We start from the raw sequence: 22,556 nt of genomic DNA, 5'->3' as shown, positions 1-22,556 counted from the left end.
AAAAATTCTGTGCTGTCCCCTTCCTGTGTGCTCTTAAAAGGCAGGTGTTTACAAAAAGGCCTCTGTTGCAGGGTGACCTAGTTCAGGATGCTGCTGTGCAGCAGGTCAAGGTCTTGCAGGAAAGTTTTTAGCATCGTAGGATGCTGTTGGAATTGTGGATGGGATCTTCCAGATCACCTGTACCAGCAAATGGGTTTATTTGATGAACTGAAGCATAACTCGAGGAGCATGTGCCTGATTCTGCAGTCTCTGAGTAGATTAGAAGTACACTGTGTATCAGAGTGGCTTAGTTTGGAAGGGACCTTAGGGATCATCTACTCCAACCTCCCCACCATGGGCATGGACACCACTCAACTAGGTTCAGCTGCTCAATGCCTCATCCAGCCTGGCCTTGAACATCCTCAGGGAGAAGGCATCCATAGCCTCCCTGGGCAGCCTATTCCAGAGACTCCCCACCCTCCTACTGAAGAACTTCCTCCTAAGATCCAGTCTAACCCTGCTCTCCCTCAGCTTAAAGCCATTCTCCCCTTGCCCTGTTGCTAGGCGCCCTTAGGAAAAGTCCCTCTCCAGCCTTACTGTAGGCTCCCTGCAGGTATTGGAAGGCAGCTCTAAGGTCCCCCTGAAGCCTTCTGTTTTCCAGGCTGAACAACCCCAGCTCCTTCTGCCTGTCCTCATAGCAGAGTTGAAGACAGCTCCTTCACGAACCTGTGTCCTGTCGCAGAGGTGTGCTCTGTGCAGCATCAGCAGAACAGCTTGAGCTTTGCAACCCCACTGCACCACTTGCATGGCTGAATTGCTTGATGAGCCTCTGAGTCCTTCTGGGCTGACGTGCAGGAGGGTATAGAAATGTTGCAAGCAAAAGGGAGCATCCCTATGGACATCAGAATCCTTAATCCTCAGATGCAGGGGAGCTGGACTAGGTTTTTGAGCTGTATGGTTGCTGCTGTCTCACTCAAGTGGGAATAGACTTTGGAGCTGGAACTGCAAGGGCTGCCAGTGATGCTCCTGCTCCTTTGACTGGAGAGAGCTTAACCCGGTCAGTGGTAAAAGCAATCTGGCTGCCCTCTTTGCTTGACTCTGGGTTTGTGATGTGTTATGATGTTATGGCCAGAGAAGGAACACATCTCACCAGTGGTCCAGAACTGATTGGATGTGAGCAAACCTGGATGCTCTGTAGCTCACAGAGTCACAGAATGGTTTGGGTTGAAAAGGACCTCAAAGATTATCACAGGCTCACAGGATGTTAGGGGTTGGAAGGGACCTCTGGAGATCTTCAAGTCCAACCCACCTGCCAGAGCATCTGGCACAGGTCACACAGGAACACATCCAGACAGGGCTGGAAAGCCTCCAGAGAAGGAGACTCCACAACTTCTCTGGGCAGCCTGTTCCAGTGTTCTGTGACCTTTACAGTAGAGTTCTTCTTCATGTTGAGGTGCTGTAGTTTACATCCATTGCCCATTGTCCTATCAGAGGCACAAGTGAGCAGAGCCTGTCCCTTTCTTCCTGACACCCAGTGCTCAAATATTGATATACATTGATTAGATCCACTCTCCTCCAGACTAACCAACCCCAGGTCTCTCAGCCTTTCCTCAGCAGGCAGTGCTCCAGGCCCTTCAGCATCCTTGTAGCCTTCCCTTGGACTGTCTCAAGTAGATTCCTGTCCCTCTTGAACTAGGGAGCGCAGAACTGGATGCAGTACTCCAGGAGAGGCCTCACCAGGGCAGAGTAGAGGGGGAGGAGAACCTCCCTCGATCTGCTGGACACACTCTTCCTAATGCACCCCAGAATCCCATTGGCCATGGGCAGGGACTCCTCCTACTAGACCAAGTTGCTTGAGACCCCACGATGGGTTACTGGTGATGGCTGGGGGCAGATAAAATGTTTCCTGCAAAGTAAACCCCAGTTCTGACACCTGTGTTCTGTTTTCTCCCACACAGGTGGCCAACTTGGCCTGTTCCATCTCGAACAACGAAGAAGGCGTGAAATTGGTTCGCATGTCGGCCAGCCAGCTTGAAGCCCTGTGTCCACAGGTAAGGAAGAGAGTAAGAGCATAACACATACCTTAACAGACTGGGCAGCTTCTCCTCTTAATGCACGGTTTGGCCTCTTAGTGCTGTCTGTAGACTAGCTGCAGAGCTCCACTTTTTCCTTAGTACATGCAAAGAATGCTGGAAGGTGTCCAGAGAAGGGCCACGAGGATGATCAGGGGGCTGCAGCACCTCTCCTATGGAGGCAGACTGAGACAGTTGGGGTTGTTCCGTCAGGAGAAGGGAAGGCTCCGAGGAGACCTTCTTGTGGCCTTCCAGTATCTGCAGGGAGCTACAAGAAAGCTGGGGAGGGACTTTTTAGGGTGTCAGGGAGTGATAGGACTGGGGGGAATGGAACAAAACTAGAAGTGGGTAGATTCAGATTGGATGTTAGGAAGAAGTTCTCCACCATGAGGGTGGTGAGACACTGGAACAGGTTGCCCAGGGAGGTGGTGGAAGCCTCATTGCTCGAGGTCAGGCTGTGAGCAACCTGCTGTAGTGTGAGGTGTCCCTGCCCATGGCAGTGGAGTTGGAACTTGCTGATCCTTGAGGTCCCTTCCAACACTGACAATTCTATGATTCTAAATGAAGTTTGAGCATCAAGACCTAGCCCCTTTAATGTACATGACAAAGGAATTAGTGAGAGGAAAAAGTCCTTTTTCACAGAATAGCTCTAATTTCATGTGGCCAGAGCATTCCAATAACCAGCAAGTCAGTGAACTGGGGAGGCTTTGGTGGTTTACTGTGCACGGTCGTGCTGCAGGGAGATGTCTTCTGAAGATGTTACCACTGCTCCTGTGCATGCTCTAAGATGAATTATAGATAAGTTATGTTTTGCCTGAGTAGAATATAAATACATCCCTAATAAAATTTTCTTCAGAGAGCAAAAGCAAGGGAAGCTGGCAACATGTGAAGAGTTTGAACCTGGCTGAAACCACCATTAAATTAATAACCTTTTAAAGGAAACAAGCAAATGAACTTTCTCTAAGCACTGGACAATCCTCTTCCATTTTGACAGCCCTGATGTTTCAAATGCCAACCACCAGACACTTGGATGAACCCCTGAAGACTACAGTCAGCTCTTGCAATTCACATCCTTGAATGCAGCAGGAAATTCAGATCTAAACCAGACAAACAAGCTGTTGTTGTTAACGAGGAGCTAATAGAAAATGCATGCTGCAAAAATCAGTCCAGGGACATTTTATGAAAGTAAAGTTTATTAGCTCAGGATTATTTGGAATGTGTCCAGGTTTCCCCATATTTATTGGTCTCTTTTAAAACCAGTTGAAAGGAAGAGAATTAAGTTCATCTATACCTGCCTCAGCAGGATGGGAATTTGAAGGCAATAGGTGCAGGAAGTGTGAAGAGCAGAGCTGATTTACCTTTTTATTACTCTTAAGGGCTATAAAATAGGTGAGGATTCCAACCTTAATGATTCTGAATACAAACCATTAAGTACTGTCTAGGAGGTCTTCTGTCCTGTGCTTCATAGAATGGTTTAGGTTGGAAGGGACTTTGAAGATCATCCATTTCCAACCCCCCTGTCATGGGCAGGGACACCTCCCACCAGCCCAGGTTGCTCAAGGCCTCATCCAGCCTGGCCTTAACACCTCCAGGGAGGGGGAATCCACAACCTCCCTGGGCAGCCTGTTCCAGTGTCTCCCCACCCTCACTGGAAAGAATTTCTTTCTCATCTCCAGTCTCAATCTCTCCTCTTTCAGCTCCAAGCCATTGTCCCTCATCATCCCCTACAATCCCCTGTCAAAAGTCCCTCCCCAGCTCTCCTGTAGCCCCTTCAGATACTAGAAGGCTGCTCTAAGGTCTCCCTGGAGCCTTCTCTTCTCCAGGCTGAACAACCCCAACTGTCTCAGCCTGTCCCCATAGCAGAGCTTCTCCAGCCCTCTGATCATCTTCATGGCCTCCTCCAGACCTGCTCCAGCAGTTCCATGTCTGTCTTATGCTGGAGACACCAGAACTGGAGGCAGTGCTGCAGGTGAGGTCTCAGAGAACAGAGCAGGGAGGCAGAGTCCCCTCCCTGTCTTGGTGCTCACACTGCTTTTGATGCAGCCCAACACATGGCTACCTTCCAGGCTGCCAGCACACATGGTTCACACTCCTAGTGTCAGCCCCTGGGGCTGGTGCCTCAGCTGTGCTGGCTGTGCAGTTCTGTGCCTCCTGCATCTGGGGCAAGTGGTGTCTATTGCTCATGAATACTAAAGGTCAGTTTTTAGAGTGGGAACAAAGCATGTGGAAGGAAAAGCTTTTAAAAATACATCTTACCTGGTATAAGGTCTTGCTGTTTCCTCCAGGAACCAACTGGGCCTGGTGGAGTACTTTGAGTTCTCACCAAAATACAAGTGTCTAATGTGTGTTGTTCCAAACAAACACTGCTGCTTTGGAAAGTCATCATCTTAAGGAGAGCTTTTCTTTGAATCTCAATGTTTCTGGTAGTTGTCCAAGTCTGTGGGGGTGTTTTCCCCTCCTCAAATGCAGAAATTGTGTGTATTTCAAACTCTTCTATCTTTGCTTTTCCAACAACTACCTATTTAAATAAATCTCCTCTAGAAAATAAACACTGTGCCAGTCAACATGAAATAATGAGCAGACTCCAGTCCCCAAAGCCTGGGCACGGCTGCTGAAGTGCCGTTGTTAACCTTTGGCTTCAGGGATTATGGAGAATATATTTAACAGACCTTGGAAGCTTTGATTATCTATAAATGGGCCAGGGCTATAACTACAGGATTTGGGCTGTCCAAAGGTCACATCCGAACCTCCAAGCCTGCAGTTTAGATGCTCCACTCCACAGTCTCGCCTTAATTTCAGGGTTGTCACCGAGAGATTAGTAAATGACACTATAGATGTTTGTAGCACTTGAAGGAGTGCTTTTAAGTTCCATTACATGTTCTCTGCTTGATTCCTTAATGCTCCCAGAGTATTTAAACATGTTGCAGATCCTGAGAGATAATGAGGGGCACTTGTCTAAACTGTTTTACAAATGGCATCTGTGTTTTCTCCTAACAATGCAGAAGGCTGGCTTGTGCCAGTCTAAGTGACACAGCACACTTCCATCCTCCTCAACAGCCTCACTGCACGCTCCCCCAAACTTGGATTGTTCTATGGAACCTCTAGGTATAAAGAACAGCCAGAAATGTTAGGCACTTCTCTGTTTATTTTGCTGTTTGTTCCTGATGAGATTCCCAGCTGCCTCCCAAATCTTTTTATCATAGTATCAGTCAGGGAGGGGAAGGGACCACAAGGATCATCTAGTTCCAACACCCCTGCCATAGGCAGGGACACCCCACACTAGATCAGGCTGGCCAGAGCCTCATCCAGCCTGGCCTTAAGCACCTCCAGGAATGGGGCCTCAACCACCTCCCTGGACAACCCATTCCAGGGCTTCACCACTCTCATGGGGAAGAACTTCCTCCTCACCTCCAGCCTGAATCTCCCCACCTCCAGCTTCATTCCATTCCCCCTAGTCCTATCCCTACCTGATATCCTGGGAAGTCCCTCCCCAGCCTTCTTGTAGCCCCCTTCAGATACTGGAAGGCCACAATTAGGTCACCTAACTCCTTCAGTCCCAACTCCTTCAGTCTGTCCTCACAGGAGAGGTGCTCCAGCCCTCTGATCATCCTCATGGCCCTTCTCTGGACACGCTCCAGCAAGTCCATATCCCTCTTGTAACAGGGGCTCCAGAACTGGAGGCAGTACTCCACCAGAGCTGAGCAGAGTGGGAGAATCACCTCCCTTGACCTGCTGGCCCCACTTGTGATGCAGCCCAGGATCTGATTGGCTTTCTGGGCTGCAACATAGTATCAGGGTGGCTGTGCTGAACAAATGTGTGAATGAAGCAGGACGTGTCAAGAAGGCTGGGGAGAGGCCTCCAGCACCGCCCTGGGAGGAGAGGCTGAGGGAGCTGGGGTTGCTTAGCCTGGAGAAGAGGAGGCTCAGGGGAGACCTCATTGCTCTCTACAGCTACCTGAAGGGAGCTACCTGCCAGGAAGGGGTTGGTCTCTTCTCCCAGGCAACCAGCAGCAGAACGAGAGGACACAGTCTCAAGCTGTGCCAGGGGAAGTTTAGGCTCAAGGTGAGGAGAAAGTTCTTCACAGAGAGTTGTTAGCCATTGGAATGTGCTGCCCAGGGAGGTGGTGGAGTCACCATCCCTGGAGGTGTTCAAGAAGGGATTGGACGTGGCACTTGGTGCCATGGTTTAGTAGTCATGAGGTCTGTGGTGACAGGTTGGACTTGATGGTCTTTGAGGCCTTTTCCAACCTTATTGATTCTATGATTCTAAGTACAGATTTAATCCAACATTATCTGCTGCCTTTTGTTTTGTGTTGTTTTGCTTGGAGGGGATTTCTCCAGGAAAATGCTGATCTCACAGTCAAGTCAATCAGTAATTAAAATAGTCTCTGAAACTCAAGTGACTCTATCGATACCACCCAGAAATGTGATGCATGAAACTTAATTCAAGGTATTGCTGTGGCTGCAAAGATGAAACTGAGATTTAATGCACTTGAGTCCCAGGTAACCTCTTAAAGAGCGTGGCTGAGTGGAGGCCAGTCTGGGAGCAGGGAATTCCAGGGGTAAAGAATGATTTCTGCAGAAATCAATCCTTAGAGTTAATTATAAAAGCTGACTCTCCAATAGAGCACTTACTCAATCCTGTGCCAGAGCAAGGCTCTCTGAGCCTGCAGCAGAAGTAAGGAACGTGCCACACTTCAAAGTGGTTAGGGAAAGCTGGGGAGTTCTGTTACACAGACAAAACAGTCACTGCCAGTGTCACCCACATCTTCAGGCATCCTCAGGTTCGAAATGTAATTCTTTGAGGAAGAAGAAGATGCAGCAGATTATTCATCTGAAAAGTCTCTCCAGAATCCTAGAACAGCTTAGGGTGGAAGGGACCTCAGACCTCAACTACTCCAACCTCTCTGCCATGGGCAGGGACAGCTCTCAGCTAAACTTGGCTGCCCAAGGCCTCATCCAACCTGGCCTTAACACCTCCATGGAGGGGGCATCCACAAGGACTCTGAGCAACCTGTTCCAGTGTCTCAGCACCTACCACCTTCATACTGAAAATATTCTCTTTAAGCTCCAGTTTAACCCTGCTCTCCTTCAGCTTTAAACCATTCCCCCTTGTCCTGTCTCTGGACACCCTTGTGAGAAGTCCTTCCCCAGCCTTTCTGTAGGACCCTTTCAGATATTGGAAGGCAGCTCTAAGGTCCTCTCTTCTCCAGGCTGAACAACCCCAGCTCTATCAGCATATCCTCATAGCAGAGGTGCTTCAGCCCTTGGATCATCTTTGTGGCTTTCCTCTGGACCCTCTCCAACAGTTCCATGTCCTTATGGACAGTTCCATGTCCACCTCCCTGGAGGTGTTCAAGAGGGGACCGGACGTGGCACTTGGTGCCGTGGTCTAGCCATGAGGTCTGTGGTGACAGGTTGGACTCCATGATCTTTGAGGTCTCTTCCAGCCTTAGTGATTCTGTGATACTGTGGTGATGGGCAAGCAAGCAGTTAAATTTCTTTAGTGTTCCTGGAAATCAGAAGAGTAAGATCATCCTTCCTGTTTGTGAGCCCCCAGCCAATGAACACAGAAACTAATGTGAGGTTGAAGACTCAGTGTTTTATTTAGAGCTCCCTTTTGATGGTGCAGAAGGAGCTGTGCCTGCTCCACAGTAGCCTGCTGGGTGACTTGTGTTAGTCTGGGGTTACAGGGAGGGAAGAAGGCAGCATTAGGAGGTCACTGGTGTTTTTCATGATGGAGCCATGACTGACAAGCCTGCCTGCCTTCCATTTGTTTTTTGAGAGCACTGCATATCCAAGTGAAACAACTTTGTCAGGTATCTAAGCAGGAGCCACCTGCAGCTTCATGCCTTGCCTGGGTGGTGAGGGAAACAGGCCAGCCTGTGGTGGGTTAAGATGAAGGAAGAAAAGTCCTCCAGTTAAATGTTTATAAAGGGGGAAAAAAAATTGCTGAAGGCATCTTTCATGATGGAAATGGAAAAAGTACTGCTGTGAATTGCTTGGAACCATTGCCTGTGCTTCCATTTGCCTAGCAGAGCACTGGGGGAGGTTTCCTTTGCCTTCTTGCTAAACACAGAGCTTGCCAATGGTAAATTAGCGCAAAGATTTTGTTTATCTCAACTCGAAAACCTGGATCCTCACTCATAACTCTGGCTTCTGAGTGCTGTTTCCAAGAAGCACTTGCTTTGGAAGCCTGCAAAAGCTGTTTTGTAACAGCATTTTGCATTAAAGATGTCTGAGAAGAGAGCTGAAGCTTTGGAGTGTTTCTGATCATACAAGCTGTAGGTGTTTAGAAAGCAACAGTGAAAATGCCCCAGTGCAGCTCTTGAAAGGGAAGAGTGTTGCTCCAGCCTTTTGATGTGACAGTCTGCTGTCACTTGGAGCTGCTCTTACCAGCTATATGTTGACTTGCTGGTGCTTTAAAGCCTCTCTGAGGTTCATCTCTCAACTTCTAACCCAAGCTGAGAGTTTTAGAAGGTAATTGTGGATTAGAATTTCTATCGGGTTGGGGGTTTGCTTCTGCTGGCAAGAGCTGGAGGCTGTTGCCCTTGAGGCTTACCATCTTCTGGGAGGTGGGTTGCAGGAACAGGGTAGATCCTGTACTTACCTGATGTGGACATGCAAGACCTGTTCTTCCATCTGGAAGGTTCTGAGCCAGTGCTGGGTTTTTCCCATCTGCTGGCCAAACAGCCAGCTCCCCCTCTGCACCACTCTGTTGAGGCCCCACCTGGAGCACTGTGTCCAAATCTGGAGCCTCTAGTACAGGAAAGATCTGGAGGTGCTGCAATGTGTCCAGACCAGGGCCACGAGGATGGGCAGAGGGCTGGAGCTGCTCTGCTATGGAGACAGACTGAGACAGTTGGGGTTGTTGAGTCTGGAAAAGAGAAGGCTCCAAGGAGACCTTCTTGTGGGTGGTGGAGTCACCATCACTGGAGGTGTTCAGGAGGAGACTTGATAGGGTGCTTGGCTGCATGGTTTAGTTGATTAGGTGGGTTGGATTAGTTGATAGGTTGGACGCAATGATCTTGAAGGTCTCTTCCAACCTGGTTTGTTCTGTTCTATTCTAATATCTGAAGGGGGCTCTAAGAAAGCTGGGGAGGGACTTTTTAGGGTGTCAGGGAGTGATAGGACCAGGAGGAATGGATACAAACTGGAGGAGAGTAGATTTAGATTAGACATTAGGAAGAGGTTCTTCCCCATGAGGGTGGTGGGACACTGGCACAGGTTGCCCAGGGAGGTGGTGACAGCCTCATCCCTGGAGGTGTTTGCTGCCAGGCTGGATGTGGCTGTGAGCAACCTGCTGTAGTGTGAGGTGTCCCTGCCCATGGCAGGGGGGTTGGAACTGGCTGAGCCTTGGGGTCCCTTCCACCCCTGACAATTCTGTGGGTGGGAGGGCACCAGGCAGCATTCCCAGCTGCCTCTGTACCTGGCCTAGCCCTGAGAGCAGGCTCGGCCTGGCTCCCCGGCACGCTCGGCTGAGCGCTGCCCATTTAACAGACTCCAGACAATTCTGGGATTAAATTACATTTCATATATTTTATATTTTTTTTTTAAATGGAAATAAATTGGCCTTTCTCTTATTAACATCTTGTTTTAATAATTGCTGTTCCACATCCTTACATTCCAATTTTGAAATGCATGCGAAGTAATTTGCTGCTTATAGATTTCTGATGAGGCAGATGGTTACATATGCTGAGCACACCTACTGACACAGATAGACAAAATACCACCAGAGCAGAAGGGATTCCATGCACAGCTTCCAAATAGCATGGGGGGAGAAAAAAAACCCCAACAACTTTTGTTTCAAACTTGCAGCATCTTAGAGCTAAAACAGCAGCCCTCCCCTCCAGTCCACCCCCTCAGATCAGCCAGCCCCAAGTGTGACTGGCAGACTTTCTCTCCTCCCTGAGTCCCCAATTACTGCCAGTTCCCTGGGGGCTGTTGGGGAAGGAGGTAACTTCATTTTCATTGCAGTTAAAGACTTAACAACACTGAACAATTGTCCCCCTTTTTTTTTTCCCCCCCCTTCTCTTGGAAAGCCTGTCAGATATTTTGAATGTACTAATGAGCAGATCTCTCTCCAGACTTTAATTACAGGTGTTTGAAGCATTTTATTGGCATGGAGTAGGAATACTTCTATTAAAAACTTAACACTTGGGTAGCAGTTTGGTGTCGTGCAGGCTTGCTGTGAAGAAGAGTCAGCACAGGACAGGAGTTGCCATCAAAAAACACTATCAGGAGCTTGAGCAGTTACTGATGCATAAAAAGAAGCAAAGACAGGAGGAAGGGATGAAATTCTGTAGAAGGAGATAGTGTTTAGGGACCCTGTGTTTTTGTTGCGGGCACAGTGTGATCTGTACTGTGCAGCAGCAGAACAGCTTCCAGAAAAGGCACACAATCCCTCCAACCCCCAAAGCCTCCAGCACCTGAAGTCAGTGAAATACAAAATGAACACAAATGGACACCAAAAGAAACGGTGCTGAAGTTCCTACTCTCATGAGCCCCCACCTGGAGCACTGCCTCCAGTTCTGGTGGCTGCAGCATAAGAGGGACATGGAGCTGTAGAAGCATATGCTAAGGAGCCACAAAGGTGATCAGAGGGCTGGAGAACCTCCCCTGTGGGAGCAGGCTGGGAGAGTTGGGGCTTTTCAGACTGGAGAAGAGAAGGCACCAGGAAGACCTTAGAGCAGCCTTGCAGTACTTGAAGGGGGGCTACAGGAGAGCTGGGGAAGGACTTCTGCAAGGGCTGGGAGTGACAGGAAGAGCGTTGATGGTCCCTCCAGTATCAACCATGGGTGCTGGCTGGGCCTCCTTACTGGGGCTGAGCTCCTCTCTGTGGTATCTTGCAGCAGCACAGGGAGGGGATTCTGCCCCTCTGCTTTGCTGAGAGCTCCCATGCTGCACAGTGCCCACTTCTGGTGCCCCCAGCATAAGAGGGACATGGAGCTGCTGGAGTGGGTTCAGAAGAGGCCTCAAAGATGATCAGAGGGCTGGAGAACCTCTCCTGTGGGGACAGGCTGGGATTGCTGAGGGAAAGAGAAGTGTCTGGGGAGAGCAGCCTCCCAGTGCCTGAAAGGGGCTACAGGAGAGCTGGGGAGGGGCTTCTGACAAGGGCTGGGAGTGACAGGATGAGGGACAATGGCTTTGAGCTGGAAGAGGGGAGACTGAGGCTGGAGATGAGGAAGAAATTCTTTCCAGTGAGGGTGGGGAGACACTGGAAGAGGTTGCCCAGGGAGGCTGTGGCTGCCTCCTCCCTGATGGTGTTCAAGGCCAGGCTGGCTGAGGCCTTGAGCACCCTGGGCTGGTGGGAGGTGTCCCTGCCCATGGCAGGGGTGTTGTAACTGGATGATTGTCAAAAGTCCCTTTCAACCTAAACCATTCAAGGATCCTTCTAGCTTCTGCATTGGCTGGCACTACAATACCAGTCCTCAGCCACACGTGGAAATGCCTTTTCTGTCTGTGGGGAACTTGACAGAATAATATGCAAAGAGCACATAACTTGCCAGCAGTAGGTGCTAACCTGGGGAAGGTCACGTTGTGCCAGTAACCGTATCTGTGGGTCGTTGTGGCACTTTAACAACAAGAGTAAATCATCCAGGAGCGCTGCAGAGGTGCCCCCAGTCACTCGGTGCCTATCTGGCAGGAAAAGGAAGTGCTCAAACTCCCTTTCATACGCTGGAACAAAGTATCGGCTATCAAAGCAAACTTCTCCTCCTTCTTGTGGTGCCTCTGTACACTTGCTGGTCACTGCCGTTATAGCTCGTGACAGTGCAAAACAATCCCTGGGCTGTTTTGCTTGCAGGCATTTCAGCTCAGCAGAGCCTGCAGAGTGCTTTTTGCTGTCTGGGAGTAGGCAGAGGCTGAGCACACGCAGACATGTGGGTGCACGTCCGGGCTTGGATGTAACTGGAAGCGACTGAGATGTCCTGCTTGGGAACCTTTTTTCCCCACGCAGAGCGAAATGCAGTTAGGAGCAGGGAAGGAGACATGAGCAGGGTGAACATGAGCTGGAGGTAACTGGCATCTGGCAGATGTAAAATTAAATGATGAGCAGCTCCCTACAAAGTGCTGGTAAGCAGGCTGGGCTTGCTCTAGGACAGAAAACCAGGGGCTCTGAAAGCCACCTGGGCAAGGGCTGAGTCCTGGCTGGGCTCAGCTGCTGTGGCAGCTTTGGTGATACAGTCATGACTTCAGTTGCTGAGCATTTGGAAAGCTCTGATGTGGGAGTTGTGGGTTTGCTTCTTACTACCTTACAACCAAGCCTCCATGTCACAGGAGTGTCTGCGAGGCAGCAATCAGAGTCACTGAGGGGCACTGCCTGGTGCAGTTAGTGCTTTGGGCAGGTGGAATAAGAGGCTTCTTCCACCCAGCCTTGTGCTGAGGTTGCTCCAAAAGGCCAAGCTGAGATCACTGCTTCTGCTCTGCCTGCACATGCTCAGATTCATAGGATGGGGTGGGTTGGACAGGACCTTAAAGATCATCCAGTTCCAACCCCCTGCCATGGGCAGGGACACCTCCCACCAGCCCAGGTTGCTCAAGGCCTCATCCAGCCTGGCCTTGAACACCTCCAGGGAGGGGGCATCCACAACTTCCCTGTGTCTCCCCACCCTCACTCTAAAGAATTTCTTCCTAATATCTAAGATCTTCTTCCCAAACCAGACCTGATCCTGTGGTGTGCTTGATGAGCTCCCTTTGAAATCCTCCAGACCAAAACTGATTGTGTGTCTTAGCTGAGGCTTGGTTTGTGCATGCCCCTTTTTCCTCTACCCCTGAGCTGCTAGTTGGTGGCTGGGTGTTTGGTTTAGCTTTCATTCTCCAAATGCAAAGCATCCTGGAATTTAAGGCCATGGTGCTACTTTCCAACTCATTACCCAAATGCCACCAGCAAACTGGTAAATCAGGATCTCTATTTAAAAACAAACAAGAGAGTTATTTAGGAAGTGCAGATATTTTGGTTGTAAAGAAATAGTGTAGTGAGGAGAGGGGAGAGGACTGGGTGTTTGGTTTAGAGCTTTGGAAACTGAAAACCTCCTCTCTCTCTTGTGGCACAGTAGCAGCCTAAAACCAATCCTGCAGGGAACATGGCAGAGTTCAAGCACCTGCAGGAAGAACATTCTCCTGTAAAGAGCTAAAAGCCTCTGTCAAAAAGAGTGAGGCAAGAATTAAGCAGTGCTCACAGCCATTGAAATGGGGAGTTGTGTGGCTGGCAGGCATGGTCTGCACTGAGAGTGTACTAAGCTCCAGCACCTAGGAATTGCTGTGCAAAATAAATAGGTGATAGATCTCTTCTCCCAAGTGATGGTTTTTCCTATGGCCATGCCAGCCAAGTGTTCAAAACTTCATTGTGGGAACACCATGACATATAAAAGCTTTCTTCTAGCCTCTGTCAGTCTTTCAGCTGGTTGCTATAAAGGTGAGGCTGGAAGCCATCCTAAATGAAGCCTATATTTGAAGAAACTTCTTCACTGGAAGGGTTCTCAAAGACTGGAACAGGCTCCCCAAGAAGGTGGCTGAAGCCCCATCCCTAGAGGTGTTTCAAAGAGGCAGAGGTGTGGTGCTGAGGGCCATGGTTTAGCCCCAGCCTTGGTAGAGTTAAGGAATGGTTGGGCTGGATGATTAAATGCTTAAAGGTCCTTTCCAACTAAAACAATTCTATGATTCCAAAAGAAAATGATTTTTGGGGTGCCTCAGTGACTTTAATTTACCCACAAGAAGAATACCTAAGGTTAAGGTGGTTTCTGTCCTGGAATACCTCTGCTTTGTAAGAGAGCTTGAGGGCAAAGTAGCTACAGTCTTCTAACTCAGGTAGGATAACCTTAGAGAGTCCTACCCTGCAAAGGTGTAGCTGTAAAATCAGAAGTGAGGGAAGAAAACAAGAAATGGATCTTCATGAAAGACACAAGAAGAGGATTTATCCTGGGCTGCATCCAAAGCAGTGTGATGAGCAGGATGAGGGAGGTGATTCTGCCCCTCTGCTCTGCTCTGCTCAGACCCCACCTGGAGCACTGCATCCAGTTTTGGGGTCCCCAGCATGAGAGGGACATGGAGCTGCAGAAGCAGGTCCAGAGGAGGCCACAAAGATGATCAGAGGGCTGGAGAACTTCCCCTGTGGGGACAGGCCAGGAGAGTTGGGGCTGATCATTCTGGAGAAGAGAAGGATCTTGGAGAGAACTTAGAGCAGCCTTCCAGTCCAGAAGGGGACTGCGGGAGAGCTGGGGAGGGACATTTTGCAAAGGCATGGAGTGATAGGATGAGAGGAAATGGATTGGAGCTAGAGGAGGGGAGCTTGAGACTTGAGATTAGGAAGAAATTCTTTCCAGTGAGGGTGGTGAGACACTGGAACAGGTTGCCCAGGAAGGCTGTGGATGCCCCCTCCCTGGAGGTGTTTAAGGCCAGGTTAGATGAGGCCTTGAGCAGCCTGGGCTGGGGGAGCTGTCCCTGCCCACGGCAGTGGGGTGGAACTGCATGATCTTTCAGGTCTCCTCCAACCCAACCCATTCTGTAAATCTGTGAACCTGTGTTTTGAGGGACAACTTGTGACATCAGTTGTAAGCATTTTGAATCTGGACCCTTGCAGGAGGCTGGGAGGTGGAGGAGGGCAGCTCCAAGTAACCTGCTGGCAGCAGGTTGGGGAGCGTTGGGCTCCGAGTCGAGCGCCGCAACTGCTGCACGAAACAAAGCACCGATAAAAATAGTCTGTTTGCTTGCCAGGCTTCATTTCCTCCTGCATGGGCTCAGAATGTCCCTGCTTCCTTCTCTCCTTTGTACCACTTCAGTGAGTCACTGTGATCACACTGCTCCAGCAGCAGTTGGAAAAGCTCTGGAATGCAGAGCGTTGCCCTGAAATTGCCAAATGCTTTACGTTTCAGGTAGGCTGGAGATCTTCTTCCTCTATTTTGAGCTACAGATACATAGAGATCTCCTTCCAGTAAGGGTTACTCGTGTTTGAAATGAATTCCCCAGTGCTTTGAGTCTTTGGAGAAGAGTTAGTGTGCTTTAATCAGTCCCTTCCCCTCCCCCTGCCCCCCCCCCCCCCCCCCCCCCCCCCCCCGAGCTAATCATATGGAGGAATCAGAGTCCTGCTCCAGAATCACAGAATTAACCAGGCTGGAAAAGACCTCAGAGATCATTGAGTCCAACCTATCACCCAACACCGTCCAAGCAACTAAACCATGGCACTGAGTGCCTCATCCAGTCTGGTGTTAAACACTTCCAGGGATGGTGACTCTTAACACCTCCCTGGGCAGCACATGCCAATGGCCAACCTCTCTTTCTGTGAAGAGTTTCTTCCTAACCTCAGCTCAGACCTCCCATGGTGAGCTTGAGACTGTGTCCTCTTGCTCTGTTGCCTGGGAGGAGAGACCAACCCCCACCTGGCTACAACCTCCTTTCAGGTAGCTGCAGACAGCAATAAGGTCTCCCCTGAGCCTTCTCTTCAGGCTAAACACCCTCAGCTCCCTCAGCCTCTCCTCACAGGGCTGTGCTCCAAACCCCTCCCCAGCTTTGTTGCCCTTCTCTGGACACCTTCCAGCAACTCAACATCTTTCTTGAAGTGAGGGGCCCAGAACTGGACACAGGACTCAAGGTGTGGCCTAACCAGTGCTGAGCACAGGGCAGAATGACCTCCCTGCTCCTGCTGGCCACACTGTTCCTGATACTGTCTAGGATGTCATTGTCCCTCTTGGCCACCTGGGCACACTGCAGGCTCATGTGCAGCCTCCCATCAACCAGTACTCCCAGGTCCCTTTCTGCCTGGCTGCTCTCCAGCCACTCTGACCCCAGCCTGTAGCACTGCATGGGGTTCTTGTGGCCAATGTGTAGAACCCAGCACTTAGACTTCTTAAATCTCATGCCCTTGGACTGTGCCCATCTGTCCAACCTGTCAGGGTCCCTCTGCAGAGCTCTCTTACCCAAATCAACTCCTGCCCCCAGCTTGGTGTCATCAGCATACTGATGATGGACTCAATGCCCTCGTCCAGATCATCAATAAAGATGTTGAACAGGATTGGGCCCAACACTGACCCCTGGGGCACACCACTAGTGCCTGGCTGCCAGCTGGCAGTGGCACCATTCACCACCACTCTCTGGGCACGGCTCTCCAGCCAGTTCTTAATCCAGCCCAGAGTGCACCTGTCCAAGCCGTGGGCTGGCAGCTTGGCCAGGAGTTTGCTATGGGGAACAGTGTCAAAGGCCTTGCTGAAGTCCAGGTAGACTACATCCACAGCCTGCCCCACATCCACACAGACAATTTGAGATCCAGCTTCCCTTTTGCCATGTCCATCTCAGGCTCTGCTGGAAAACAAACCAATCACTCGGTGCCAGATAGCAGGCATTGTGTAGGAGCACATTTACTCAATGGATAATTAGCAGGGGGTTCTCAGTAAACCCCTGGGACATGCCCTCAAGCAGAGGTGTGGGACATGCCACATAAATGCTAGGCTGGGCAGAGTGAAGGGTGCCAAAGTGGAATGTGGTGACCACTTTGTACATGTGCTACTGAAAACAAGGCTGGTGAGCTGTGCCTGCTCCCCAGCACACACCTGCCTGGATGGGTTTCCTCAGCTGGGGTTTTGTCTTTATCTCCACAGTGACAGTTGATAGCCTTCCATTTCCTCACTGGGTTGTCCACATCTCCAGCACTGCTGGCTGCTTTCCAAGGGCAGGACACAGCTGTCTGTAAGGCAGATCTCACAGACTGGTCTTGCTTGGCCTTTCTCCTCAGACACCTTGTCCTCAGCCATGCATTTCTGCTGCTGTAATGTATTAAGAAACTGCTTTTTTGTCCAGCTGGAAGGCTGCCTGTTGGGAGGATGATGGTGCAGCCTGTGCCTCCTGCATTTAGATTTGGTGCTGATGCCTTCTATGAGTTTCTTGAGCACATGCAGAGCCCTCTATCTATGACAGCTCTTCCATTACATGTGAGGAGTTGCTTAATGCAGGCATCTGGGGCTGAACATGTGCTGTTGACAAGGATTAATTGTCCAGACAGATGCTGCTGTCCAGACATACATCAGGCAGGTACATGAGCCATATGTTCCTTCAGCTTTAATGCTGACCTGTCTCAGTGCTTAAAGGATGCTCTCATATCTGATATTAGCCAAGGCAGCTAGAAGAGAGCAGGAGAAAATGTCCTGACCCCTGGTATCACCATCCTCTCTCCTCAGTGCTTGCAGTTACTAGCAGGATGAAAGCTGAAGCAGATTTCTGGGGCATTGTCTGGTTTACCCTTATTTCCAAGGCACTTGATAGACTCATCAAATGCTTTGGGTTAGAAGGAACTTTTAAAGGTCATCTGGTTCAACCCCCCTGCAGTCAGCAAATATATCCCCAGCCAGAGCAGGCTGCTCAGAGCCCCAGACAACATGACCTGGAAGGGATCCAGGGATGGGGCATCTCCCACCTCTCTGGGAAACCTGGGGCAGGGTCTCACCACCATCAGTGTAAACATTTCTTCCTTCTCTCCAGTCTGAATCTCCCTATTTATGTTCAAACCATCCCCCCTTGTCCTGTCACACCAAGCCCTGCTCGAAAGTCTGTCCCTAGCTTCCTGATCAGCCTTTTAAGCACTGAAGGGCCGCCAGAAGGCCTCACCAGAGTCTTTTCTTCTCCAGGCTGAACAGCCCCAACTCTCCCAGCCTGGCCTCACAGCAGAGGGCTTCCAGCCCTCTGTTCATCTTTGTGGCCTCCTCTGAACCCTCTCTAATGGGTCTGTGTCCTTCTTGTCCAGAGGAATCCAGAGCTGGCCCCAGCACTGCGGGTGGGGTCTCAGCAGAGTGCAGCAGATGAAATGGCAGATTTAAGAAGCAGGGCTCTTGGGCAGAGGACAGATTTCCCTTCATAAAACCTCTCTTTCTGGTTTTAAACATCACTTTGGTGGGTGCTGCAAGGCTTTTGGGGGGGGACTTGCAGGCCTTGAAATCCATGATCTTAGCAGGCAGTGTGAGTGAGGGTAGCAGAGCATGGATCCTTCTTTGAAGGGCCATCCTGATTACTGCAGCTGCCTACACACCAAATGTGTCTTCAGTGGCTGGTTTGAGAAAGGAGAAGCAGCAGAGGGCCTCACCTTCTTCATGAAGGACAAGGACTCTGTTGCTGCTGCCAGGGTTCAAAGCAGTGTCCCATCCATGCAGGTCTCTTGAGGAGGTTGCTGTTCATGCCAAATTGTTGCTCACATTTGTCTGTGCTGGCAAACCCATGGAGCTGCTTGTGATTCGTGACCCAGACTCACAGCCTCCACCTCCAGAGCCAGGATGGGAGGGTGGAGAGAAAGAGCAGCAGAGCTTTGCTGGGGATTTTCCTCAGTCAGTGCTAACTTCTAGCATCCCTAGGGTGAATCGGCCTCTTTCTGCCTGATTCAGTCAGTGCCATCCTGATGTGTTTGCCATCAGCACCATTTCCCTCCTTAGCCACTTAGATAGGCTTTAAAATGCTTTGTGACACTGGAAAACAAAGCAGGTAGAGGGAAGTGGATTTGGGGGGACCAGGGCCATCTGGTGCTGGCGTGTTTGCTTCAGCAGCTTTGTGGAATTCATGTGGTCCTAAAGAACAGGAGAAAAATTGTACCCTGGAACTTGTTAAGTTAATCAGCTCTAACTCCCAGGTGCTTGGAAACAGGGTTGGGATTGTTGTGCTGGTCTGACTGTGGGTGGTTTCTCATGCCTGGTGCGTTTCCAGGTCGCTCTGCTGAAGCACAGTGCAGCAAGAACAGGAGCAGGCTCTCACATTGCTTTCTTCCTGCCCAGTCAGTTGATACAGCACAAACTTTGTCACCCAGCAGTGTGTGTAGCATTTGTTCTGCTTTGGGGGGGGGGAAAAAAAAGGATCAGGAGTAAAATAAGCACAAATCCAGGCTGGGCGAGGAGTGGCTTGAGAGCAGCTCCTGGAGAAGGCCTTGGGGGTGTCAGCTGGTGACAAACTCCCCATGAGCCAGCAATGGTCACTGGTAGCCCAGCAGGCAGCACTGTGCTGGGCTGCATCCAAAGCAGGGAGAGCAGAATCACAGAATTAACCAGGCTGGAAAAAAACCTTCAAGATCATCAAGTCCAATCTATCACCCAACACCACCTCATCAACTAAACCATGGCACCCAGTGCTTCATCCAGTCATATTTTAAACACTTCCAGGGATGGTGACTCCACCACCTCCCTGGGCAGCCCATTCCAATGGGCAATCTCTCTTTCTGGGAAGAATTTCTTGCTAACACCCAGCCTAAACTGCAAAATGGTTTAGAATCACAGAATTGTGAGGGTTGGAAGAGACCTCAAGGATCAGCCAGTTCCACCCCACCTGCCATGGGCAGGGACACCTCACACCACAGCAGGGTGCTGAGAGCTGCATCCAGGATGCCCTTAAAACCTCCAGGGATGAGGCTGCCACCTCCCTGGGCAACCTGTGCCAGTCTCTCACCACCCTCATGGGGAACAACTTCTTCCTAACATCCAATCTCAATCTACACATTTCTACATTTTTTCCCATTCCCCCCAGTCCCATTGTTACCTGACACCCTAAAAGCCCCTAACCTGCTCCATTTCCCCCCTTTTTCCCTTCAAATCCCAGAGCACCTGGGCTCTCTTGGAGTCTCTTCCCACGCCAGATGAGGCCACTTGGCCTGCCCCACCCACTCCCCTTTTTAACCACACCCCACCTCCACCCCACCCCCTGGGAAAGGCAGAAGCCCCATGATGAGCCCATCTGGGCTGAGGGATCCTTCTCTCATCACTGGTGAGTCCCCATGGTGCACACCAGGTGATGGTGGTGGTGGTAACAAAGGCTGGGGGGCCTGGTGATCCCCTGCTTGGACAGGAAGAGGTTGATGGTCCCTCCAGTATCAACCATGGGTGCTGGCTGGGCCTCCTTACTGGGGCTGAGCTCCTCTCTGTGGTATCTTGCAGCAGCACAGGGAGGGGATTCTGCCCCTCTGCTTTGCTGAGAGCTCCCATGCTGCACAGTGTCCACTTCTGGTGCCCCCAGCATAAGAGGGACATGGAGCTGCTGGAGTGGGTTCAGAAGAGGCCTCAAAGATGATCAGAGGGCTGGAGAACCTCTCCTGTGGGGACAGGCCGGGAGAGCTGAGGGGAAGAGAAGTGTCTGGGGAGAGCTGAGAGCAGCCTCCCAGTGCCTGAAAGGGGCTACAGGAGAGCTGGGGAGGGACTTCTGACAAGGGCTGGGAGTGACAGGATGAGGGACAATGGCTTTGAGCTGGAAGAGGGGAGACTGAGGCTGGAGATGAGGAAGAAATTCTTTCCAGTGAGAGACACTGGAAGAGGTTGCCCAGGGGGATTATGGATGTCCCCTCCCTGGAGGTGTTGAAGGCCAGGCTGGCTGAGACCTTGAGCAACCTGGGCTGGTGGGAGGTGTCCCTGCCCATGACAGAGGGGTTGTAACTGGATGATCTTTAAGGTCCCTTCCAATCTGAACCATTCTGTGAATCTGTGACTCTGTGAAAACAGGGTCTGAAGGAAATTAGTAGAGGGATGTTCAGGAGGAGCATCAAACAGAATCCTCTTGTCCTGTCACCTGGCTAATCTGACTCTCTAACAGCTGTAACAGAGATCCTAAGGCACTGTAACAATTTCTGCCAAGGTAGAGAGTGAAGCTGTAGTAAGGTAAGGATGATTAGGGCAAAATCCATCTTTAATTTTATATTTGCATAGCTCTTCTGCTTTCAACTCTGCAAGGGTAATCCTTTTTTGACCTTTTTTCTCAGGTTCTGTCAAGTAGCTTAGGAGATGGAGTCTCCAATGTACTAAATGTCATCCTGTCTGAAATCCTTAACAGCACAACCTGCTCTCAGAAAGCAACAACTTCTTAGCAGGAGCTGCTAAAGCAGGGTGAAGCTCACTCCTGTGAATACTTGCCAAGTGTTTTGCTTGTGATGGCTAACCCTAATAAGTGTGGAAGCAGGCGTGGGAGCAACACAACAAACACTTTTGGTTTTAAACATCAGGCTCCTGAAAACTTATTGAACTCCCTTGGTCTGCTCTTGAGTTCTTTGAGAGGGGGTTGGAGCAAGGAGTGGGACAGCCTCTTCTCCCTGGTGGCAAGTGATGTAAGTAAAGGAAATGGTTTCAAGCTGTGGCAGGGAAGGTTTAGGCAGCATAGCAGGAAATATTTCTTCAGTGAAAGGGTTCTCAAACCCTGGAATGGTCTGCCCAGGGCAGTGTTGGAGTCACCACCCCTGGAACTGTTTAAACACCGTGTGGACCCGGTGCACAGGGACATGGTTTAGTGTCAAGCTCGCAGTGCTGGGTCAGAGGCTGGACTGGATGATCTTGAAGGTGTCTTCCAACCACAGGTACCCTGTGATAAAGGTGGGGAATGTCACTGTTTCTTGAAGGGCGTGTTTTAAAAGCCAGGGGTGTTTTGCAGGTCATCAATGCTGCCCTGGCTCTGGCTGCTAAACCCCAAAGCAAGCTGGCCCAAGAGAACATGGATCTCTTCAAGGAGCAGTGGGAGAAGCAAGTCCGTGTGCTGACAGATGCTGTGGATGACATCACTTCCATCGATGACTTCCTGGCTGTATCAGGTAAGCAGGGCTCCCGCCTCAGCAGCCAAGCCTCTGCCAGCGGAGCTCATCCCTGCTAACAGGTGGTTGCAGCACCTCTCAGGGAGTCTTCTGGGGTTTGGAGAAGGAATGCTGTTGGTACACTTCACCTGGCAAGCATCCTCTGCTGCTGAGCAAAGTGTGAAAGCAAAGCAGGAGCTTTTGGCAGGGGGAGGAGAGGTATTTTTGTAGTGTGAAGGCAGCGACGGCTCCGTTGGGCAGGTACCCTGGAACCCTCCCTGCGCTGCCTGCTCCAACGGCTGTGTTTACGGCTCAGCACCCACAGCACCTTCAGCACAGGGGAGGCACTTCCTGGCTCGAGCTTTGGGGGTTGCTGCCTCAACTACCCATGAGCTACCAGCTAGCTGCTGCACACAAACCTCACCAGAACATCAGTGCATAAGGAATTGGTTGGATGATAGCATCTGAAGGGTCAGGGGCTCGATGTCCAGATGGAGACGGGTGACAAGTGGTGTCCCTCAGGGTCTGTACTGGGACCGGTGCTGTTCAATATCTTCATCTCTAACACCAACAGTGAGATTGAGGCACTCTCAGCAAGTCTGCAGATGATAGCAAGCTGAGTGGTGCAGCTGATGAGACTGAAGGACAAGATGCCATCCAGAGGAGCCTGGGCAGGCTGGAGAGGTGGAATGAGGAGAACCTCATGAGGTTCAATAAGGCAAAGTGCAAGGTCCTGCACCTAGGTTGAGGCAATCCTCAATATCAGTCTGGGCTGGAGTGTGATGAAATTGAGAGGAGCCCTGCAGAAAAGGACTTGGGGGTGCTGCTGGATGAGAAGCTAGACAGGAGCCAGCAATGGGCACTTACAGCCTGGAAGACAAATGGCAGCCTGGGCTGCATCCAAAGCAGTGTGGCCACAGATGGAGAGAGGGGATCCTGCCCCTCAGCTCTGCTGAGACCTCATCTGCATCCAGCTATGGGGCCCCCAACACAAGAGA

General features: G+C 50.6%; 1 protein-coding gene across 2 annotated transcripts in view; it reads left to right on the top strand.

Moving 5' to 3' along the window:
* The window catches only part of CTNNA1 (catenin alpha 1), a 162,088-nt gene that overhangs the window by 109,957 nt on the left and 29,575 nt on the right, over positions 1-22,556 (top strand). For both annotated transcript variants that reach the window (XM_054168576.1, XM_054168577.1), the window contains 2 exons: positions 1,938-2,030; positions 21,423-21,579. In XM_054168576.1, coding sequence (XP_054024551.1) covers positions 1,938-2,030; positions 21,423-21,579 — 250 coding nt within the window. The remainder of the gene's footprint in view (positions 1-1,937; positions 2,031-21,422; positions 21,580-22,556) is intronic.

This window comes from Dryobates pubescens, chromosome 16 (assembly GCF_014839835.1).
Source record: "Dryobates pubescens isolate bDryPub1 chromosome 16, bDryPub1.pri, whole genome shotgun sequence".
Lineage (NCBI taxonomy): Eukaryota > Metazoa > Chordata > Aves > Piciformes > Picidae > Dryobates > Dryobates pubescens.
This window is presented reverse-complemented; position numbering and strand designations above follow the sequence as displayed.